Source organism: Macaca nemestrina, chromosome 8 (genome assembly GCF_043159975.1).
Source record: "Macaca nemestrina isolate mMacNem1 chromosome 8, mMacNem.hap1, whole genome shotgun sequence".
NCBI lineage: Eukaryota > Metazoa > Chordata > Mammalia > Primates > Cercopithecidae > Macaca > Macaca nemestrina.
In genome coordinates this window covers 22,201,551-22,224,534 of record NC_092132.1, presented here as the reverse complement: position 1 = coordinate 22,224,534, position 22,984 = coordinate 22,201,551, and the positions used below count along the sequence as shown (strand labels likewise).

At 39.4% G+C, this 22,984-nt stretch overlaps 1 protein-coding gene across 17 annotated transcripts in view; it reads left to right on the top strand.

Annotated features, from left to right (window-relative positions):
* The window catches only part of LOC105468499 (TBC1 domain family member 31), a 73,011-nt gene that overhangs the window by 9,821 nt on the left and 40,206 nt on the right, over positions 1-22,984 (top strand). For 13 of the 17 annotated variants that reach the window (XM_071067865.1, XM_071067867.1, XM_071067864.1 and 10 more), the window contains 5 exons: positions 294-409; positions 3,831-4,009; positions 13,242-13,393; positions 16,932-17,091; positions 20,439-20,639. In XM_071067865.1, the coding sequence (XP_070923966.1) occupies positions 294-409; positions 3,831-4,009; positions 13,242-13,393; positions 16,932-17,091; positions 20,439-20,639 (808 nt within the window). The remainder of the gene's footprint in view (positions 1-293; positions 410-3,830; positions 4,010-13,241; positions 13,394-16,931; positions 17,092-20,438; positions 20,640-22,984) is intronic. The other 4 variants (XM_071067869.1, XM_071067866.1, XM_071067868.1 and 1 more) reach the window with 1 other exon arrangement.

Below are 22,984 nucleotides of genomic sequence, written 5' to 3'. Positions count from 1 at the left end.
TGATCTCGTTTATTCCTTGTCCCTCTTCCCATTTGCCATTGCTGCCAGGATCATCTTCCTAAAACACATACCTGGTTGTGATTCTGTTGTGCTAAACACTTACAGTGGTTTCCTATTCTAATAACATCCGAACTCCTTAATATGGCACATAGCACCCTTCATAATCTATTTTTGGCCTAAAATGGTAGCTCATTTTTCTGGGTTTCATTTTCTTCGTCTCTACGGACTCCTTCCACGTGGAATTTATAATTGTGGGAAGAATTTGTGATACTAATGCAATGATTTCTTAATAGGTTCAATCTTGTTCAGCGAACAGCACAAGCTTGCACAGCTCTGGCCTTTAATCTTCGTAGGAAATCTGAATTCCTTGTGGCATTAGCTGATTATTCTATTAAATGTTTTGATACAGGTAAGAACTTCTGTTTTTCTTTTGAAGCAGAGTGAAATATAGAGTGAAGAACTGCAAGAAGTTTGTCACTCTGTACAGCTTGAGGGCGCAGCTGTCCCCATGACTGCCCTCGCTTCAGACACTAGGTGCAAGCTGGGGGTCCTAGGAACAGCCTCACTTTAGATCGGTTGACTACAAAGTCAGGGTTTCCTGACTGCTGTCAGGTTTCATAATTCACTAGAACAACTCACAGGACTCAGGAAAGCCTACACTTAATGATGATAGTTTTAATATAGCAAAAGGATAGATACAAAGTATAACTAGCCAAAGGAAGAGAAGCATGGAGTGGAATCTGGGAGGCTTCCAAAAGGAAAGTCTCCATTGTCCTCAGGGATGCACTGCCGTCCCAGACAACCCTCCCAGCATTGGTGTGTGGCTGGCCATCTGTGCCAAGCACTGTTGACATAGGGAGTCAACCCAAGCTTTGGTGTCGAGAGTTTTTACTGAGGCGCCATGACATAGGCATGACTGATTGGATCATTCCCCACGTGGCTGGACTCCATTTCCAGCCCTCCTCTCCTCCTAAGAAGTTAGTCTGATGTCACTCGCCCCAAAAGCCCTAAACTTCTAATCACGTGGTTGACCTTTCTTGTGTGGCCATCTCCCACTCTGAGTCTTCTTAGCATAAACTATCTGGTATAGTGTGAGGGGCCCGCCAGGAATAACAAAGACACCCCTAAGTCGCGGGTTTAGAGGTTACCTCCCAGGAGCCTAAACAGAAGCCAGACTGCTCTGTAAAGGTCAAATTCCTTACTACACAGGTACAATATCTTTTTTTAATATAGCCTGTGTGTTTTATACCACATTATGTTTTTAAGTTGAGAACATAGAGTTCTGTAGGCTAAACCTATTACTCTTAAAAAAGAGATATTTCAACTGTTTTTTTCTTCTTATTAAAATAATCAATGTGTTATAATGTTCAGCAGATGTATAAATAATAATATTAAAGATAGTGATAGCTAACACATAGTGTTTACTCCCTGCCAGGGACTTTCTGTGGCTTTATACACATTAATTAATTTTAATCATCATCATAACCCACAGAGATGAATACTCTTTTTGTTATCCCCATTTTGCAGATGAGGAAACTGAGGCACATGGGTAACTTAATCAGAGTCCCTCAGTTTATAAGCAGTGGAGCCAGAATTCCAGCCTAAGTGGTCTGGCTGCGGAGTCACTGCTCTTAATCACTGTAGTACACTCTCATCCTACATACAAAGAAGAAAAAACACAGTGATTCTGCAGTACGGCCTAGAGACGCAGTGTTTTCATAATGGGGCTCTCTCTTTCCAGTCTGTTTTCTATGTATGTACTTTTTTTATCTCCTAACAAATGCATAATTATCCTGTCTATATTGTTTCATGGGATAATTTTACCTCATTAAAATTCATATCGCATATCTAAAATCAATACCTAACATTCTACTGTATAGATGTTTACCATAATTTTTTAACCTATTACCTATTGCTGGACTTTCAAACTGTTTTCAATTTTTGGCATTACAAACATTGCTGTGACAAAATATCAGAAAAATGAAGTCTTTATAACTCACCTTTCCTTAGATTCCACTCTTCTCCTCTTTTTCTTCCTTGTTCCGTGTTCTTATAGTTGCTTCTACTTCACTGAACCCCCACCATGAAGCCCCTTCCTTAGACACTGTCTCCTTCCTTCTTTCTTTCCCCTCTCTGCCAAATTCTGCTTCTTTGCAGTATCCATTGATGAATTCTGACCCTTGTTTCCCCTACCCCATGCTACTGAGACTTCTGTCTCCAAGGTCCTTAGTAACCCTAACCCCTGATCGTTTAAGTCATCTTTACAGTTTTCATCCTACTTCTCTATAGCATTTAACAATTGGGATTACTTTGAAAGTTTTTTGTTTTGTTTTGTTTTAGTTTTCATTCTATTACCTTGGTTCTCCTCCTGTCTTTCTAACTGCTTCTCAATCATGTCTCCTGAATTCTTTCAGTGGTTCCTAGACTTTGGATTTTTGACCCAATTAAAAAAGTGGAAGAACTCACATAGCTTGTCAACTTTTAATATTGCTAATTGACATTGGAAAAAAATACAATTTCATAAAACAAGGGATTTTCTTTCTACATAAACAGGGAGTGACATAATACAAATGAAAGAGTAGTACTTTAAATTTGACTTTATGAAAAACTCACTGCATTATCTGTATTTTTCTCTTTCCCTGAAGACCAGTGGAAAATTTATCATTAACTAACGCCAGACCTCCAAATGGTGTTTGGAAACCACTGCTGTTTCCCTAAGGGATTTGTCTGTTTCTCTGTCTTCAGTTTTGACCTACTTTTTATCATAACGTTTCCCAGATTTATATCTTGCTTTCTGACTATTCTCAAGTTCCATCTTTCTGGGGGGAAAATTCTGATCATAAAAGTAAAACATGCCTACTGTAGAAAACTTGCAAACATACAAAAAAGTGTAAAGGAAAAGAAAAATCACCTACGCTTTTACTAGCCAGTGATAATGATCATGAATAGTTTTTGGTACTTTACCTACCAAACTGTTTGCTCTGCTTACACAAATACACACAAGTACCTCAGACTCAAGCTTAAAAACCAAATGTATTATCATTATCTCACACTGATAAACCTGTTCTTCCTCATGTATTTATTTTTTTTTTTATTTTTTTTATTTTTTTAGAGATAGGGTTTTGTCATGTTGCCCAGGCTGGTCTCAAACTCCTAGGCTGAAGTGATTCACCTGCCTCAGCCTCCCAAAGTGCTGGGATTACAGGCGTGAGCCACCGCCTGGCCCCTCCTCATGTATTTCTTACATCCACTAACAATATCACCATCTGCTTAAATAACTAAGCGGGAACCACTGGAGCCTTCACTTCTCTTATATCTCAGGACATCAACTTGATCACTAATATTTTTTTGTTTTTCTCCTTACTAGCTCTTGGATTTGTTCTTTTCTCCATTGCCACTTTCTTAGTTGAGGCCCTCCCTATCTCCTGCCTGGATTATTACAGCAACATATAAATTAGTCTTTCTTGTTCAATCTCTTCCCCTCCACCAGATACCCTCAAAGTGCTCTTTCTAAAACACAGACTAAATGTGGTACTCTTTTACATAAAATTACCTGCAAGAGAAAGCCCAAACTCACTAGCATAAATTCTGAAGTTATTCTGCATCAAAGCCTTTGTCAGCCTTGTCTCCTACATGAATGAGGTGTTGCTAACATGTCCCGTCATACTTTATCAACTAGCCACAGGCTTCCATTTTTGTGGATATTAATGGAGGTGCCTCATGTAATACCTAACCACCTATTGGATCAGTTCATCTATGGTGTTTATATGTAGTGTTATTTCTAGACGTACAATGTTTTACCTGGGTAACAATTTTACTTTTTACCACAGTCACCAAGGAGCTAGTTAGCTGGATGAGAGGACATGAGTCATCAGTATTTTCAATCTCTGTGCATGCATCAGGGAAATACGCCATTACCACTTCTTCTGATACAGCACAATTATGGGACTTGGATACCTTTCAAAGAAAAAGAAAGCTGAATATTCGCCAATCTGTGGGTATACAGAAGGTCAGTGACAGGGGACATCTTGGCCTGTTGTGCTTCTCGGGCTAATTTCTTGGTCAACAGGGTATATAAATGTATATGAGTAATGATTTACTTTCTCCTTGTAGCTCTGTAACTCAGCAACAAGCAAAGCAAAGTGGCCAACACAAAGATGTTGCCTATAGCTACAATTGATGACTTAGTGAGCTCTTTTCTAAAATTATAGCTGTGTAACTTCAACTCTCCTAAGGCGAAAGTCACTTAGTTGATTGGTTTTGTTTTCATTTTTAACCCTCTGACATTTTATTATGAAAAATTTGAAACACGCAGTAGATTTGTGAGAATTTTTAAACACATGTACATTCAGCATCTAGATTCTACCGTTAACACGTTACTGTACTATCCTCTACTATACTTTACATGGTACTATACTCTCTTATGGGTCTATCCATCCTTCTTTCTTTTTCTTTGTTTTGAGACAGAGTCTTGCTCTGTCCCCCAGGCTGGAGTGCAGTGACATGATCTCAGCTTACTGTAACCTCTGCCTCCCAGGTTCAAGTGATTCTCCTGCCTCAGCCTCCCAAGTAGCTGAGACTACAGGGACACACCACCATGCCCAGCTAATTTTTGTATTTTTAGTAGAGACTGGGTTTCACCATGTTGGCCAGGCTGGTCTCAAACTCCTGACCTCAAGTGATCCGCCCACCTCAGCCTCCAAAAGTGCTGGGATTACAGGTGTGAGCCACCGCACACCCAGCCACTCTGTCCATCTTTCTGTCCCTCTGTTCATTAATTCTCCTAATAATGTGTGTGTGTGTGTGTGTGTGTGTGTGTGTGTGTGTGTGTGTGTTTTGTTCTGAGACGGGTCTTTCTGTCACCCAGGCTGCAGTGTAGTGGTGTAATGATAACTCACTGCAGCTTGGGTTCAAGCGATCCTCCTGCCTCAGCCTCCCGTGTAGCTGGGACCACAGGCGCGTGCCACCATGCCCAGCTAATTTTTAAATTTTGTATAGAGACAAGGTCTTTCTATGTTGTCCAGGCTGGTCTCAAACTCCTGGGCTCAAGCAGTCCTCTTGCCTCGGCCTCCCAAAGTGCTGGGATTACAGGCATGAGCCACCGTGCCCAGCTGTGTGTGTGTTTTAAAGTAAACTTCAGACATCAGCGTACTTCCCTGTAAATACTTAAGCCTTTACTTAATTGACTAGGGGTCAATATTTGTTGATGTAAAATTTATATATAATGAAATATGTAAGTCTTAAGTATTCATTTGTTAAATTTCACGAATACACACACCTGTGTAACCTGTGTAGATGTAGCATTACCATTATCCCAGAAAATTCCACCGTCTCCCTCCCTGAGTGACCACCACTCTTCTTTTTCCTACCATGGATTAGTGTTGCCTATTCTAAAATTTTGTATAAACAGAACTATACAAGAATAGTTTATGTAAGGCTTTTTTCGCTCAGCATAATGTTTTTGAGATCCATCCATATTATTAATAATTTGTTCTTTCTTATTGCTGTTTAGAATTCCATTGTATAAATATACCACCTTTTAAAAATCCATTTCTTTTGTTTTTTTCTACCTATGTAGAAACATATGGTATATGGGCCTCCAGATGTACTCTTGTTCTGAGCCCCACAAGTGCCCCAGTTTGGTTCTATCTTTTCTTTTTACAGACAAGCCACATAACCAACCTCTCTGGGCTTCCGTTTCCTGAGCAGGAAAATGGGTCTGTGGTAACCACCTTACCAGGGCTAGTGAGAAAATGAGATAAAATAAATAATTCATGTCAAGGGCTTGGCAGAGTGCCAGGCCCTTATATAGCAGCTCCTATTGTTATTTTGTCCTTTATGTCCCCTGGCTGTCATCTCCTGTGATTTCCTATATGACATCCAAACTGGTCTCTTTCATAGGGTTTCCATGCTGCTGCTCCCTCCTCCCTCCTTACCACACCCAGTAACCTTCCCATTCTCTCCACCTAGTCAGATCTCACCCTTTCTTCAATTGTGATAATAGCTACTGAATCTATTTTCAGGCATTGTATTAAGAACTTTCCATACCTTATCTCAACTTGGTCCTGACACTGCCTCAATGAAGTAGGCAATGTTTATTGTTCCCCAAACACAAAGACACTGGGATCTGGAGACTGGAAGCACTGGCAGCTGCAAGTGCCAGAGCCGGCAGGGTGTGAAGCCAGATTGGAGCCTTTCTGCAGAGTCAGGCCTCCCAAATCCTGGGATGGAGTCAAGGAGCCTTTGGCTGTCCCACCCTTTTGCAGTGCCCCGGTGACTCTTCCTCCTCCAGGCCCCCATATCCAAGCCTGTCATACCTCTTCAGCTCTAGGGGTCTGTCTGTGACTTCCACCCTAAGGGAGCTGGCACTTTGTGTCACACTACATTGTCCACATCACCAATTCTCCCTCCCTCTCTCCCCTTCCTTCTTCCTCCCTGTTCTTTTTTTTTTTCTTTGAGACGGAGTCTGGCTCTGGCACCCAGGCTGGAATGCAGTGGCACAATCTCAGCTCACTACAGCCTCTGCCTCCCAGATTCAAGCGATTCTTGTGCCTCAGCCTCCTGAGTACCCGGGATTACAGTCGTGCGCCATGGCAGCCAGCTAATTTTTGTATTCTTAGTAGAGATGGAGTTTTGCCATGTTGGCCAGGCTGGTCTCAAACTCCTGGCCTCAAGTGATCCACTCACCTGGTCTCCCAAAGTGCTGGGATTACAGGTGTGAGCCACCACGCCCAGCCTGGGCACCTGTTCTATGCCAGGCTTTGGTGTTCAAAATGTTAGAAGTGGAGAAGTCAGAGGAAGATGGAATTATAGGTCTTTCCTCTTCAAAACTTTCTGTTTGGCTGATTTTATTCAAATGAGCACGCAGGCCCTATTCCTCAAACCCACTTCAAATGTGGCATTGCTAGGTTGGAAGGCCCTGTCTCCTTAATGCCCACCATCTTTTGCTTTTCAGGTTTTTTTCTTTCTATTTCATTAGCTAAATATTATTTTCAGGAGTATCTGAGTCTCTTGTGTGATTAATTATTTTGCTTCAGGTTATATTATACATGCAGTACTGCTTTTAATTTCTAGGTTATTAACGTGAACAGCTAGCAGTGCATGTCAACCAAAAATTTACTTTGTAGTCTCCATGGAAATCCCAGAGTCCTTTAATGTGCTTTTAATAATTAAAAAGAGATAAAAGTTGTTCCAACTTATTCATTAGGGATTTAGGCCAAATGTCTTAGTAGGTCTTTTCTTCTTTAATTGCTTTAGTGCTTACATTTTGAATTTTAAGTTCCAAAGACGAGAACATTGGGAGTTGAAGCCACGTGGAAACAGAGTTATGAAACAATGACACATGACACAGAAACCATCTGTTCTTTTTACTATGAAATTAAAATGAGTATACGCTGAATAGTTGCCAATGCAAACCTTGCTTGGACATTTAGATATTTTAGTTTAAAAATTAGGACTGTGGAAAATGTATGTATACTGTCATGTGTGCCTAAGTATATTAATGTTAGTGCTATAAGAATAAAATTAAATGTGAAAATGTATGTATTGTGTGATGTGTGCATACAGTAAATTGCTCTAAAATAATAAAACAGGACCGGGTACGGTGGCTTACGCCTGTAATCCCAGCACTTTGGGAGTCCGAGGCGGGTGGATCGCCTGAGGTCAGGAGTTCGAGAACAGCCTGGCCAACATGGTGAAACCTCATCTCTACTAAAAATACAAAAATTAGCTGGGCGTGGTGGCACATGCCTGTAATCCCAGCTACTGGGGAGGCTGAGGCAGGAGAATCACTTGAACCTGGGAAACAGAGGTTGCAGTGAGCCGAGATTACACCATTGCACTCCAGCCTGGGCAATAGTGAGACTCTGTCTCAATAAAATAAAATAAAATAACACCATAGTCCAAGTTATCAGCGAATTTTTCTTAAAGGGCCAGTAAATATTTTTGACTTTGCAGTTCAAGAGCAAAATTATATGACCTTTCAGAATGTAACCATTTAAAGCCAGGTACCCAGCTAAGGTGGGAGAATCCCCTGAGCCCAGGAATTCAAGACCTAGCTGGGCAACACAGTGACACAGTGAGACCCATCTCAAAAAAAAAGTGACCATTCTTAGCTCCTGGGCTGTACAAAGACTAGAGATGGGCCAGGTGGTGACCACTTCTGTTGAAAACAGGAAATAACTGTAACCTGAATACTAAAGTAAAATGTTCGTTTTTTAAAGTTTTTTTTCCCGTGACACAGCCCTCAGGAGAGCCTGAGAACATGTGCCCCTAAAAACATTAATCTTATCAAATTCTTACTAAACTCCTATTTTTATTACAGATTCGGATTCTATATTTTAAATGGAACTTTTATTTATTTATTTGTTTTGATGACACATGCGACCCTTCAGTAACTTGCTTTGGGTCTTCTGTTATGGATTTCAATTTCGATGGCTCTTTTAATCTAACCTAGTCTTCCACTTTTTTTCTCATGACATTAATTTTCTGGAGAGATCAGACCAGTTATCTTAGAAAATACCCCACATTCTGGAGTTGTTTTTTCTGTTTCATCATTATTGTTTAACTCATATGTCTTTCGCCTGCATTTTCTATAAACTAGATATTAAGTCTAAAGGTTTGAGTAGATTCATGTTAAACATTTTTGACAAGCTATTTACCTTATATGTAGGAAAAAATAGTAAACAATACAGGTTGAGGATTCCCAATTCAAAAATCTGAAATCCCAAATGCTCCAAAATTTGAAACTTTTTGAGTGCCAACATGTTACTCAAATATCAGGCTCAAAGGAAATGTTCATTGGAGCATTTAAGATTTCAGATTTTTGGAGTAGGGATACTCAATTGGTAAGTATAATGCAAATATTCCAAAGTCCAAAAAAATCCAAAACATTTCTGGTTCCAAGCATTTTGCATAAGGAATACTCAGCCGTAGTCCCTCCCTCAGGGTTGGTTTCAGCACTGAGTGTGATAATCTACGCAAAGTTAGGACAGTGCTGGTTGTATAGTAAGTGCTTAGTAAAATTGCATCTGTTGCTGTTGTAACCATCAAGCCTATGATAGGATTATCTCAGTGCAATTAGATAATTTGCCTAAGCTGTAGGGTGCCAGGCACATGGGCTCATGCCTGTAATCCCAACACTTTAAGAAGCAGGCTGATTGCTTGAGCCCAGGAGTTTGAGAGCAGCCTGGGCAACATGGCGAAACCTTGTCTCTACAAAAAAGACAAAAACTAGCTGGTGTGCTGGTGTGTGCCTGTAGTCCCAGTTACTCAAGAGGCTGAGGCACAAGAATGGCTTGAATCCAGGAGGCAGAGGTTGCAGTGAGCCAAGATCACACCACTGGGCTGCAGCCTAGGCGACAGAGCGAGCTCCTGTCTCAAAAAAACAAAACTGGGGGGTAACTGTTATTTATTTATTTTTTAGCTACATTATATTAACAATTCAGAAACCCAAAAGTATTTAAATAACTCAGCAGCAAAATGCGATCTGACCTCAATTCATTTGGCAGCAAAATCTGAACTGAATTGACATGAGGCTGAAATATTAATATATTTGAGTATGGGGCATTGCCCCAGGTCGCCTAAAGTTCTACATAATGTTATAGAATATACATCACACTACCTATCTAAAATTGGAAATCTGCATTCTGAAGCCCCAAGGGTTTCAGAAAAGGAACTATGGAACTTTGATTTCAGAGTGTTTGTAAAGAACCTACCACTGTAACCTCTTTCCGCTGATTTTTGTAAGCAGTACTAGTAGTCATTATTGGTAATAGTAATAGATACCCGTTGTTCAGTATGTTCCATGAACCTACATTTTAAATAGTTATTTTCAAGCTTTAATCTGGAAGGGTAGATACCATTATCCCCATTTTGCAAGAAGGGAAACCGAAGTTCAGAAATATTAAGTACTTTGTCCAGAAAGATTAAGTAATCTGTTCAGTATCACATAGTTTAGAAGAGAGTTGCAGTTTGAATTCAAACCTGTCTTTATCTAAAGCCTTACTGCTTCTCAGGTAAACCAGTTATACCTTTTCAGATTAGCACATTTTTATTCTTTTGTTGATGCTTGGAGGTAAGATATTCGGCTCATTAGTTAGAGATTTTGGAATCCCCGGGATTTGTGATTACTGTGGTATCAGAAAGGCTTTGTGATGGATATCAGAAAACATCCAATAAAGAGTGTTTTGCTGAACTTAATTCAGCCTGTGTACCCAGGACACTCAATAAATTACTGCCAAATAATACATTTGACCTTAACTTGCTAATATTAGTATCCTAAACTCTTTAAACCTTGAAAAAGGGCCGGACACAGTGGCTCACATCCGTAATCCCAGCACTTTGGGAGGCCAAGGCAGGCAGATCACTTGAGGCCAGGAGTTCTAGACCAGCCTGGCCAACATAGTGAAACCCCGTCTCTACTAAAATATACAAAAAATTAGCCGGTTGTGTTGGCACGGCCCTAGTCCCAGCTGCTTGGGAGACTGAGGCATAAGAATTGGAGGTTGCAGTGAGCCAAGATCGCGCCACTGCTCTCCAGCCTGGTGACAGAGGGAAGACTCTGTCTCTAGATAGATAGATAGATAGATAGATAGATAGATAGATAGATAGATAGATAAAATAAACCTTGAAAAGAGTTCATCTACCTCCTCAAACTGAATTGGAAAGCTTAGGAATTTTGTGTTCTACAAGGAAAAACTGCAGCTCCATCCTTGAACCTAACCTCCCAAAAAGTATACTTTGTTAATGTTTTGAAGTCTTTCCTAAGGTTTTTATGTTTCTCAAGAGATGACACTATCTAAATAATAATGACATGCTTCATTAGAAACAATTTTATAATCATTAAAATATGGCAATTAAAATCACAAATCTAGTAATGAATAATCATGTAGGCAATAATCTATCACAGTTATTCCGCTAAAATAGCAGTTGATGCTCATTAACTTTTAAGCTTCTGCTTTTCCCAGTAGGAATAAACTTTATTACTTTTCCAGAAAAGTGACTGCTAATTATAATAAGAATTTTCTTAAGTCACTTTTTGACATCAGTTTTGAAAGAGTGTTTTAATGCATTCATTGTAGATCATAGAAATCTGTAAGGCCTTCATATTATAAATCTTTCTAACAGTGAATCTGATAGCGAAAGATCTACCACAGGTTGTCTTTAGCAAAGTGAGCCAAGGATGAAGTGAGGAGCTTGATCAGGCCCTTGCCTGATCTATCAGTATCTGATGTAGTTGAGTTAGTATTTTTTATTGTCTTATTGGCATTAATCCTAAGTAGATTATTTTTGCTAACCAGTATGTTCTCTAGTGCATTATATGTGTGTGTGTGTTGTATCGATGACACACAAAATCATATTCGAGGCCACTGAAACTTTTATGAGAAAATATTGGTTAATTTCCGTTAATAATTTTGTATTAACAAAAGGAAGCATTGTTTATGCTTGTGATAGAAAAATGGAAATTAGGAGAATAAAGTGATGGCATTTTCAACTTTGCTATCAGTTTCACTCTCAGTTGTCCATTAAATAAACTGAATCTGTAATAAGATAGGATTATATATGCATTTGCACCTTTTTACTCTTATAAAAAAAATGCTTAACACTTACTTATCTTGAAACACTTTGCCTAATATTCCCAAAGGAGTGACTTTTTTTCTTGAGATGGAGTTTCACTCTTGTCACCCAGGCTGGAGTGCAGTGGCGCAATCTCAGCTCATTGCTACCTCCACCCTCCGGTTCAAGTGATTCTCATGCCTCAGCCTCTCGAGTAGCTGGGATTACAGGCACCTGTCACCACACCCGGCTAATTTTTGTATTTTTAGTAGAGATGGGGTTTCACCATGTTGGCCAGGCTGGTCTCAAACTCTTGACCTCAGGTGATCCATCCACCTCAGCCTCCCAAAGTGCTGGGATTACAGGTGTGAGCCACAGTGCCCAGCCAGGACTAACTTTTAAAAGCAAACTGACTAATTTGGGAAGATACATATTTTAAGGCTGTTGACACATATAGTATAGTATATTTAACTAATTTTTACTCCCAGTGGCAGTGTATGACAGTGGCTTTTTTTTTACTATATATGTGTGTGTATATATATAGTATATATAGAGCTATATACTAATATAAACACTATATTAAATATTAACTACTGATAGATGTTTAAAAAATATCAAATGTTGGTGGCAGTATAGGGAAAAGGCACTGTCATACACTGCCATTGGAATAATATATACATACACCCCATTTTGTGGGAGTAATATGTATATATAAACACATCACATTTTGTGTATGCATATATGTGCCTTCTTTTGAAGACAGAGTCTTGCTCTGTCATCCAGGCTGGAATGCAGTGTGCAATCTTGACTTATTTGCAACCTCTGCCTCCCGGGTTCAAGGGATTCTTTTGCCTCAGCCTCCTGAGTAGCTGGGACTACAGGCACGTGCCCGGCTAATTGTTTTTTTTGTTTGTTTGTTTGTTTGTTTGTTTGAGACGGAGGCTCACTCCCTCGCCCAGGCTAAAGTGCAGTGGCAGGTTCTTGACTCACTGTAACCTCCACCTTCCGGGTTCAAACAATTCTGTCTCAGCCTCCCAAGTAGTGGGGACTACAGATGCCTGCCACCATGCCTGAGTAGTTTTTGTATTTTTAGTAGAGCCCTTGTTGGTCAGGCTAGTCTCGAACTCCTGACTTCAGGTGATCCCCCGCCTCGCCTCCCAAAGTGCTGGGATTACAGGTGTGAGTCACCACGCCCGACCTAATTTTTGTATTTTTTTGGTAGAAATAGGGTTTCACCATGTTGGCCAGGCTGGTCTCAAACTCATGTCCTCAAGTGATCCACCTGCTTTGGCCTCCCAAAGTGCTGGGATTACAGGTGTGAGCCACCACACCTGACCAATGTGCTTTATTTTTGAAGTAAAATTGATACTCAAAATTATATCTTGTTTTCATTTAACTCTTTAATAATATTAGGTGAAATTTTTTAAACTGCCATTTAGAATTTTGTGACTTGTCTAGTCATTATAGTATACCTAGTTTTCGTTTGAAGGGTTTTTTTTTTTTTTTTGGTTAATAATAATTTATGAAATAATCAGTATTACTCCTTGTCATATATTAGAAATGTAGTTTTCTCCAACTTAAGAAAAGAATATTTGAATAAAGAAAAATAGGCTCTTTATAATTTTAAATTTAAAGAGTACTATGTGAACCTTGTGTGAAAACTAACTTTCTCTATTCCTCCTTAGGTTTTCTTTCTACCGTTAAGTAACACCATCCTCAGCTGTTTTAAAGATAATTCCATTTTTGCCTGGGAATGTGACACACTTTTTTGCAAATATCAATTGCCAGCTCCACCTGAAAGTTCTAGTATATTATACAAAGTGTTTGCTGTGACCAGGTAATGTGCATTTTAAGACACTAGGAATATTTAAGAAATTTAATTTCTGGTAAAAAATTACAAATTTTCGTTTAGTTTTTATTCAGTATCTTTTTGTCATATTAGAAAAAGTTACCTTCCAATTTAGATATGATCTGCTGACTTTTTTTTATTTTGCGAAATATCAAATATACACAAAAATAGAAAAATACATGAACCCGTAAGAATTTCTTCTTTTTTTTTTTGTTTTTTTTGTTGTGTGTGTGTGTGTGTGTATGTGTGTGTGTTGTTTTATTTATACCAGCATTTCCTCCATCAGAACCACTAAATATTTCCATAAGCTACAATAATCATCAATGAATGGCCATTTCTTTTTTTTTTTGAAGTGGAGTCTCGCTCTGTCGCCTAGGCTGGAGTGTAGTGGTGCAATCTCAGCTCACTGCAACCTCCGCCTCCCGAGTTCAAGTGATTCTCCTGCCTCAGCCTCCTGAGTAGCTGGGATTATAGGCATGTGCCACCACACTGGCTAATTTTTGTGGTTTTAGTAGAAACGGGGTTTTGCCTTGTTGGTCAGGCTGGTCTTGAACTCCTGACCTCGTGATCCGCCCACCTTGGCCTCCCAAAGTGCTGGGATTACAGGCATGAGCCACCACACCCAGCCATTTCGCACCCGGCCATTTCTATTTTTATCAGTCATTTCACCTACTTCCCCAATGCATTGTTTGAAGTAAAACCTAAGTATATCATTTTATCCATGAATATTTCAGTTTATCTCTGAAAGATAAGGGCCCTTTTGGAAATATAACCATAGTATTATCACACTTTATTTATTTATTTATTTTTTGAGACGAAGTCTCATTCTTGTCCCCCAGGCTGGAGTGCAATGGCACAATCTCAGCTTACTGCAGCCTCCACCTCCCAGCTTCAAGCAATTCTCCTGCCTCAGCCTCCCAAGTAGCTGGAATCACAGGTGCCTGCCACCACGCCCGGTTAATTTTTACATTTTTAGTAGAGACGGGATTTCACCATGTTGGCCAGGCTGGTCTCGAACTTCTGACCTCAGGTGATCCACCTGCCTTGGCTCCCAAAGTGCTGGGATTACAGGCGTGAGCCACTGCGCCCGGCCTATTATCACACTTTTTAAAAATGAATAAGAATATCTTAATATTGTCATATATCTAGTCATATTCAAATGTCCTTGATTTGTCTAATAATTGGTTTTTATGATTGATTTCTTTGAATAAGAAGCAAAACAAGGTTCACACATTGTATTTTGTTGATGTATTCATCTTTTCTTTTTCCCTTATAGTTTATTCATTAAATAGCTGGTTATTTCTCCTCTTGCGTTTTCTATATTCTGGATTTTGCTCTTTGTCTTCATGTGGCATTGTTTAATACGATCCTCTGTTATCTGTATTTTTCCTGTATACTGGTTATACCTGTATTTTCTAAAAACTGGAGGCTTGATCTGATTTAAGCACAAGAAGACATTACACAAGAAGGTGGTTTGTGTACTTTCATCAGTAACAACATAGAACAGTTTTCTTTTGTGATGTCAGTAGCCATCGGTGATCATTCCCTAGATCCAGTACGGCCTTAGAAGTTAGCAAAATGCTGCTGTTCTAATTCTCTCATTTCTTCTTCACTTATTAGTTAATAACCTTCTATAGAAAGAAACGTCTTCTCATCTACCCTTTGGTTATTTTGACGTACAGTTGGAAAGGCAGGATGAATGCTTAATGTTCTCCTCTTTTTTCTTAAACTAGTTTTAAAACTAATGAACTGGTTTATTGGCATCTTTCAAAAGTAGCTAATGAAGTTTTATGTCTTTAATCTTTGTAAATTCATAGGCTTAGAGTAGTTAGCATGTTTTAATACATTGCAGCTGTCATTCTTAGATGTTCTAGTTCTCTCATCTTTGACTAATAGGAACCTCTTTTCGCTGGCTTTGGCATCCTTTTACTACAACTCCAGTTGCCTATGATAGCTTTCATGCTTTCTGATGTGACAAGATGTTCCAAGCTTATCTGGTACAATTCCTGCCCGAACCCTGGAATTAGCCTTTTCTCTAAAGAGTCTGGGTTCTTTTTTGGGAAGTGGTATTTCAAGACCCTAATCTGGATGCTAGGGGTTCTATTTTGACTAGGCCGATCCTTGTTTCTAGTCAGGGGAAAGAGTTACAAAATATATGTTAATTCCTCTCTTTTCTCACCTTGTTCTTCTAAGTCATCAGTAAATCCCATCAATTCAACCAAACTATATCTCAAATTGGTCAATTTGTTTTTATTCATTGCTGTAGGTGGTACCCTAATCCAAGCTACCCTGGCCTCTTTTAGACGACTATAATAGCCTTCTTATTTGTTCTCCCTGTTTTCAATCTCATTTCCTATAGTCATTCTCTGCACAGCGGATAAAGTGGTTTTTATAAATCAGTAAGTCAGATCATGTCACTTTCCTATTTAACCTCCTTCATCATTTAGAGTAAAATCCAACCCCCCACCCCTCATTTCCCCCGAGGCCTTCTGTCATCTGGCCTAGGCCTCCCTCGCTTCGTCTCATTTCCTTCCTTAGTCTCCTCTAGCCACACCCGAGTATAGCAGTGTACTTTCATATGGCAATGCACTTGAGTATGACCTCTTACTTACTTTTCCTTATATACTAACTTTACTGCTTTTTCAGCACTTTTGTACCAGCCAGTCTGGAATACTGATCAGGATAGAATTCTTCCTCCAGATCATCCCATGACTGGCCTATTTGTGTCATTCAGGTAGCAGATCTTCCTCCTTTCCCAGCTTTCATTACCTTATTTTGTAATTCTGTATAGAACTTATTACCCGCTGAGAACAAGTTCATTTTTTTTGTTTGTTTGCCTTCCTCTAGACCGAAAATCCTGTAAGAGCAGGATTACTTGACTGTGCAGCCTTAACTGACTGTGTTCCTGGCTTCTGGGACCATACCTGGCTTATAGCAGACACTTGAAACATAACCATAGTATTATCACACTTTTTACAAATTAGTAAGTCCTTTACAAGTTCTTGTTGAATGAATGAGCAACGGCCTTGCAAGTCAAAACAACTTACTCTTTTTGTACCTTATTAAGGTAGCTTTCTTTGAGCAGGAAAAAAGTTTGGGCTGTTACATTTTTTCATATAGCCAGTACCACCAATTCTGTATAGCTGTATGTGAAACACAGAAAGTTGGATAGTGATAAGTGACCTTGAGATTATGCTATAAAATATAAGTGTTATGTAAAAAACCCACAATCAGGTCATTAAATGTTTGGTAAACTGGTGCCTTAGCACAGTAGGTAAAAATATATATACTATAAACCTGAGCTGTCCATACAAGTATTTAAATGAATACAAATTAAATGCAATTTAAAAATAAGGTCTTCATTAACATTGGCCACATTTCAAGTGCTCGGGAATCACATGTGACTAGTGTGACCATATCAGACAGCGTAGGTACAGCACCTTTCTGTCATCACAGAAAGTTCTGTTAGACAGCACTGCTATAAACAATTGAACCTGCCTTACTTTCTCGCTTTTTTGTTATATAGAGATGGCCGAATCCTGGCTGCTGGAGGCAAGTCAAATCATCTTCATTTGTGGTGCTTGGAAGCTAGGCAGCTCTTTAGAATTATCCAGATGCCCACTAAAGTTCGAGCCATTCGTCATCTAGAATTTCTTCCTGATAGTTTTGATGCTGGTTCTAATCAGGTTAGTAACATAAATGTAGGGCACTGTACTTTTTGCGAAAGAACGCATCCATCTCTGAACTATCTTAGCTCTTATTTAACTTACACCTTGTTACAAGAATTTGAAATTACAAATATGTGACTTTTGTGAAGAGTCTAGAATTGAAAAAAATTTCAAAATCTTGTATTCTTTATACTATTGACAATTTGCTCTTCTTATAAAATCAGCAGACTGAAAATTTATATTGTACTCTATGGTTTGCAGTGTGCTTTAGCATGCTAGTTTTCATTTGATCCTTAATTATTTGGCATAGGCAGGAAAGATATTCTCCCCATTTTACAGATTCTAACACTAACAACTAGAAACATTGACTTGTCAACATTCCTGTTAATTGTAAGGATTAAAGATTGGACTAGAACTAAAATTTTTTCGTTGTGTTGTTATTTTATTTACCCTAACTGGTTGCTCACTCCTGTGAAACACGTTTTTTATTGGTATCTTTCTTTAGTTTACAAAGTGCTTCTTCCCCCATCCCCCTTCACTTATTCCTTTTTAAGAGTTGAGTTCTGTTAAACCTTAACTTTCTTATTTCAAATAGACTGTCATGGATCTTGTATTTTAACAGATTAGATATATGTTTTCCATATATATGTATACATATGCATGTATGTGTATATCATGTCCATTTTACTTACGTTTTTGATTAGGTAATATATTCATATGGTTGAAGACATAAAACAGCACACAGTAGGAAGTCTGTCATGCCTTTCTACCGTTTGTCTAGTTGTTCACCTCCCCCCATATCCACTGTTGTTACGTATAGTGTTACGTTTTTCCCATTATTTTATACAGCCTTGCACCTTTTATTCTTTGGGTTTTTTTGTTATTGTTTTGAGATGGAATCTAGCTCTGTCTCCCAGGCTGGAGTGCAGTGGTGCAATCTCGGCTCACTGCAACCTCCGCCTCCCAGGCTCAAGTGGTTCTCCTGCCTCAGCCTCCCAAGAAGCTGGGACTACAGGCATGAACCACTATGCCCAGCTAATTTTTGTATGTTTAGTAGAGATGGGGTTTCCCATATTGGCCAGTCTGGTCTCAAACTCCTGACCTCAAGTGATCCACCTGCCTCAGCCTCCCAAAGTGCTGGGATTATAGGCGTGAGCCACTGCGTCCAGTCTACCTTTTATTCTTAAGTTGGAAATTGTTCTATATCAGTGCAGAACTTCTTTCTTTTTTACAACTGCAACACTATGCAGTTTATTTTTTAAACCAGTCTTCTATTGGCACTTAACCTATTTTTAGTCATTTTCTGTTACAAATCATGCTCACTGAATAACTTTTTACAAGTGTCATTTCACACATCCTCTTTGTAGGATAAAATCCCAGAGTTGAAATAGTGGCATAAAGGTTATGTGCATCTGTCATTTGGGTAGATCTTGCCCAATCAACTTCCAGAGGAGTTGCATCAACTGCAGATGAGGGGCTTTGTTTCCTGCAAGCCAGCCAACAGGAGGGCTTTATAGACTATCACCTCCAAACTGCCTTTTACAGTCTTTTGTATGATTAATGACATCAGCGTTTCAAGCAATCACATGGTGGCATCACTTACCAGCCACTGCCACTGGGAAGAGAACCTGTGCTTAGACAGGGCAGCATGGGGGTTTATTTGCTTCAACTTTTTTATTACATTTTTTTTTTATTTTGTTTTGTTTTTTGTTTTTTGTTTTTTTGAGATGGAGTCTCACTCTGTTGCTCAGGCTGGAGTGCAGGGGCGCAATCTCAGCTCACTGCAAGCTCCGCCTCCTGGGTTCATGCCATTCTCCTGCCTCAACCTCCTGAGTAGCTGCGACTACAGGCGCCCGCCACCATGCCTGGCTAAGTTTTTGTATTTTTTAGTTTAGATGGGGTTTCACCATGTTAGCCAGGATGGTCCCATCTCCTGACCTCGTGATCCTCCCTCCTCAGCCTCCCAAAGTGCTGGGATTACGGGCGTGAGCCACCGCACCCGGCCTTTATTATATGTTTTTAATTTTTGAAATTATGAGTTAAAATTTAAACTTTTCTCCCCCCTTAAAAGATTAGCTTCCCTCCACTACCCTTGCAACTCACAAACTCTCCATTCTCCAGATGTTACTTAAAATATTTGCTGAAAACAGGTAGACACTGGGGAGCCTCAGTGGCAGTGACAGGTTTGTGTGGGGGCAGCAGGGCTGGTGTTCACTTCGATTAGCTATGGAAAGGGTACAGGAAGGCAAACCCTCCACCCTCCTTGTTCCTGATAGCCAGTGTGGAGGCAAAAGTTAGGAACTGTCTGTCTTAGTCTGTTTTGTGCTGCTGTATTGGAATACCACAGACTGGGTAATTTATAAACAACATAAGTTTATTTCTCACAGTTCTGGAGGCTGGGAAGTTCAAGATCTAGAGGTTGGCATCTTTTGAAGGCCTTTGTTCTCTGTCATAATATAGTAGAAGGCCTCATATGGGTGAGAAAGGGAGGGAGGAATGGGAGGGGACAAGAGGGAGGCGAACTCATCCTTTTATACCAAACCCACTCCCATAATAACAGCATTAATCTTTTCATGAGAGCAGAGCCCTCATGCCCTAGTCACCTCTCATTAGGCCCTATCTGCCAACACTGTTGCATTGAGCAAGTTTCCAATACTTGCTGTTGGAGAGACACATTCAAATTATATCATTGTCTAATCAATCCTCTCTGTCCCCTGCATGATCTGCCTGTGGGAAGGGAAGATTCTTAGGGCACCTTTCCATAGTCCACCATGATAGGTTCCTTGCTGATTCTGATTAGATCCAGGGCATAATCAACAAGAGCCATAAGTTGTGATTTTAAAATGTATAATATCAGACCAGGCGCAGTGGCTCATGCCTGTAATCCCAGCACTTTGGGAGGCCAAGGCAGGCAGATCACCTGACATCAGGAGTTTGAGAGCAGCCTGGCCAACATGGTGAAACCCCATCCCTACTAAAAATACAAAAATCAGCCAGGCATGGTGGTGCATGCCTGTAATCCCAGGTACTCGGGAGGCTGAGGCTGGAGAATTGCTCGAACCCAGAGGTTGGAGGTTGCAGTGAGTGGAGATCGTGCCACTGCACTCCAGCCTGAGCAACAAGAGTGAAACTCTGTCTCAAAACAATAATAATAATAAAATAAAACATAATATCTCACTGAGAATAGAATTTCCTCTAGGTGTCCCCCTCAAAATATATGTATTTATATACACACACACATATATATACACACACACGTACATACACAAACATTGCATACATGTAAAGACATGGATATAGTATGACTTTCAGACATTCACTGTCACATGTTTTTAGGAGTTTATATTTTTTCTCTCTACTCTTAGGTTCTTGGAGTACTAAGTCAAGATGGTATTATGAGATTTATAAATATACAGACTTGTAAACTTCTCTTTGAGATTGGGAGCCTTGATCAAGGAATTAGCTCATCAGTAATTAGCCCACATGGACGGTACATTGCATCTATTATGGAAAATGGAAGTCTAAACGTATATTCAGTTCAGGCTTTAACACAAGAAATAAATAAGGTATGTATGATCAAGTAATCAACAGCTTTTTATAACCACTTACCTATTATATCATCAAGAGTAAAATCTTTATGCTACTGTTTCTCACTCACCTGGAACTTATCCATTTTTCTGGATATATGTTGTTGCTCTTACTCCCAAAGCCACATCTCTGACCTTGATTTCTCACATATGCTCTATTCTTAAATTGTTGCCTTCCTGAGGGACATCTCCGTTTGATGTCTCTCATTTGGGTGTTACTCATTATTTCCTTCCCAAAAGAGCTCTTCAATCCTAGTTTCTTCACTTCTGTCTCATGTTTTCTTCCCATCTCATAAGCTAGAAACCTCGAGGCTCTATGACTTCCTGTGCCTTTATTTTCTAAATCCAGTCAATACTAAGTCATATAACTTGTTTTTTTTTTTTTTTTTTTTTTGAGATGGAGTTTTGCTCTTGTTGCCCAGGCTGGAGTGCAATGGTGCGATCTCGGCTCACTGCAACCTCTGCCTCCCGGGTTCAAGCGATTCTCCTGCCTCAGCCTCCTATGTAGCTGGAATTACAGGCGTGCGCCACCATGCCCAGCTAATTTTTGTATTTTTAGTACGTATGGGGTTTCACCATGTTGGTCAGGCTGATCTCGAACTCCTGACCTCATGATCTGCCCACGTTGGCCTCCCAAAGTACTGGAATTACAGGCGTGAGCCTCCGCACCCGGCCCAACTTCTTAAATTTGAAATATCTATAAATGTGTTGCCTGTTCTCCACCTCTGTAATTGCTATCCTCGTATTGGTCTTCATTAACTACTCTAGACTAACGGTAATTTAAAGAAATATCTTAAACTCAGAGCCCTCAGTGCCTGCCCTGCCCATCCTACCACCTTCTAAAATAATTCATCATCATTTTTTAACTAATGCTATTTTAGCGGCTTCCTTCCTTCACCTGTTGAATTAAGTCCAGACTCTTCTGCCAGGCTCTCAGTGTTCTCTCCAATCTTGTCTACCTGTCTAACTTATTTCCTCAAACTTACAACTTCCCTCATTATCCCCATAGACACCATCCTCATTTCTGAATCTATTATCCACAGCATCCATTTCACTAAAATGCACGCCTCTCTTCTCTTCTCTGGTTATCTAAAATTCCCCCAGCTAATCAGTCATGTTGTCCATGTGTCTTCCAGTCTGGAATTGCACCTTGGTAACTCTAACAGAGACTTTGATGATCACCTGGTCTAACCTTTTCATTTTACACAGGAAGAAGTTCATGCTCAAACTTAATCACGCAGCTAATAACCAGCAGTTCTGGGTGTTCCAATTCTTCCAAGATCACATGAGATTGGGTACATTTGGAGTAGCATTTGCCACCTTTTTTTATTCTAGAAAAAGTTTGTGCCTCCTCCTTTTTGTTTTCTTTATCTTTTAAAAAATTATGCAAGCAGTGTCTTGTTGCAGAAAAAAATAAGAATATACAGAATAGCAAATAGACAAATACAAATCACTGAAAGTCTCACCATTCTCAGATGATTCTAATTTACACGTTCCCAATTTCTTTTCTATGTATGTAAAGATATACAGTCACTCCTCATTATTTGTGCATTCTATACATGAGAATTCAGCTACTCACTAAAATTGATTTGTAACTTCAGAATTAATACTTGCAGTGCTTTCATGGTCATTCAGGGACATGCACAGAGCAGTGAAAATTTGAGTCACCAGATACCGTTGTTCCCAGCTGAAGTCAAACAAGGCAACACTCTGTCTTCTTATTTCAGCTCTCATAGTGTAAACAAGTATCCTTTTTGTGGTCTGCTTAATACCATTTATTTATTTTTTTGCATTTTGAAGCTTTTTGTTAAGATTTTACTGTTTAAAGTGGTCCCCAAGCATAGTGCTGAAGTGCTATTTATTGTTTCTAAACACAGGCTGTGGCTTCCCTTATAGAGAAAATACGTATGTTAGATAAACTCATTCAGAAATGAGTTATAGTGCTATTAACTGTGAGTTCAATGATAAGGAATCAGCAATATGTATTAAATAAGATGTCTTTAAACAGAAACACACATGTATGTATTGATTGATTAATGAGGCTCTCAGGAACCTGACTCTGTGTTTCCCCTAGGAGCAGTATTTCAGTATTCACTAATTGAGTGTTCATGGTGACTTTATAGAACCACTGCCAATAGTGAGAATTAACTATACGTATATGCTTATGTGTGTGTGCGCGCACGTGTGTGTATGCATACTTGTCTCTAAACATATGGGATTATACTCTGCTGCTCTTTTGCCCTTTATATCATTATATATACTATATAAATATATTTTTACATTATAATATGTGCTATATATTAATAAATTTTTTTAAATGTATT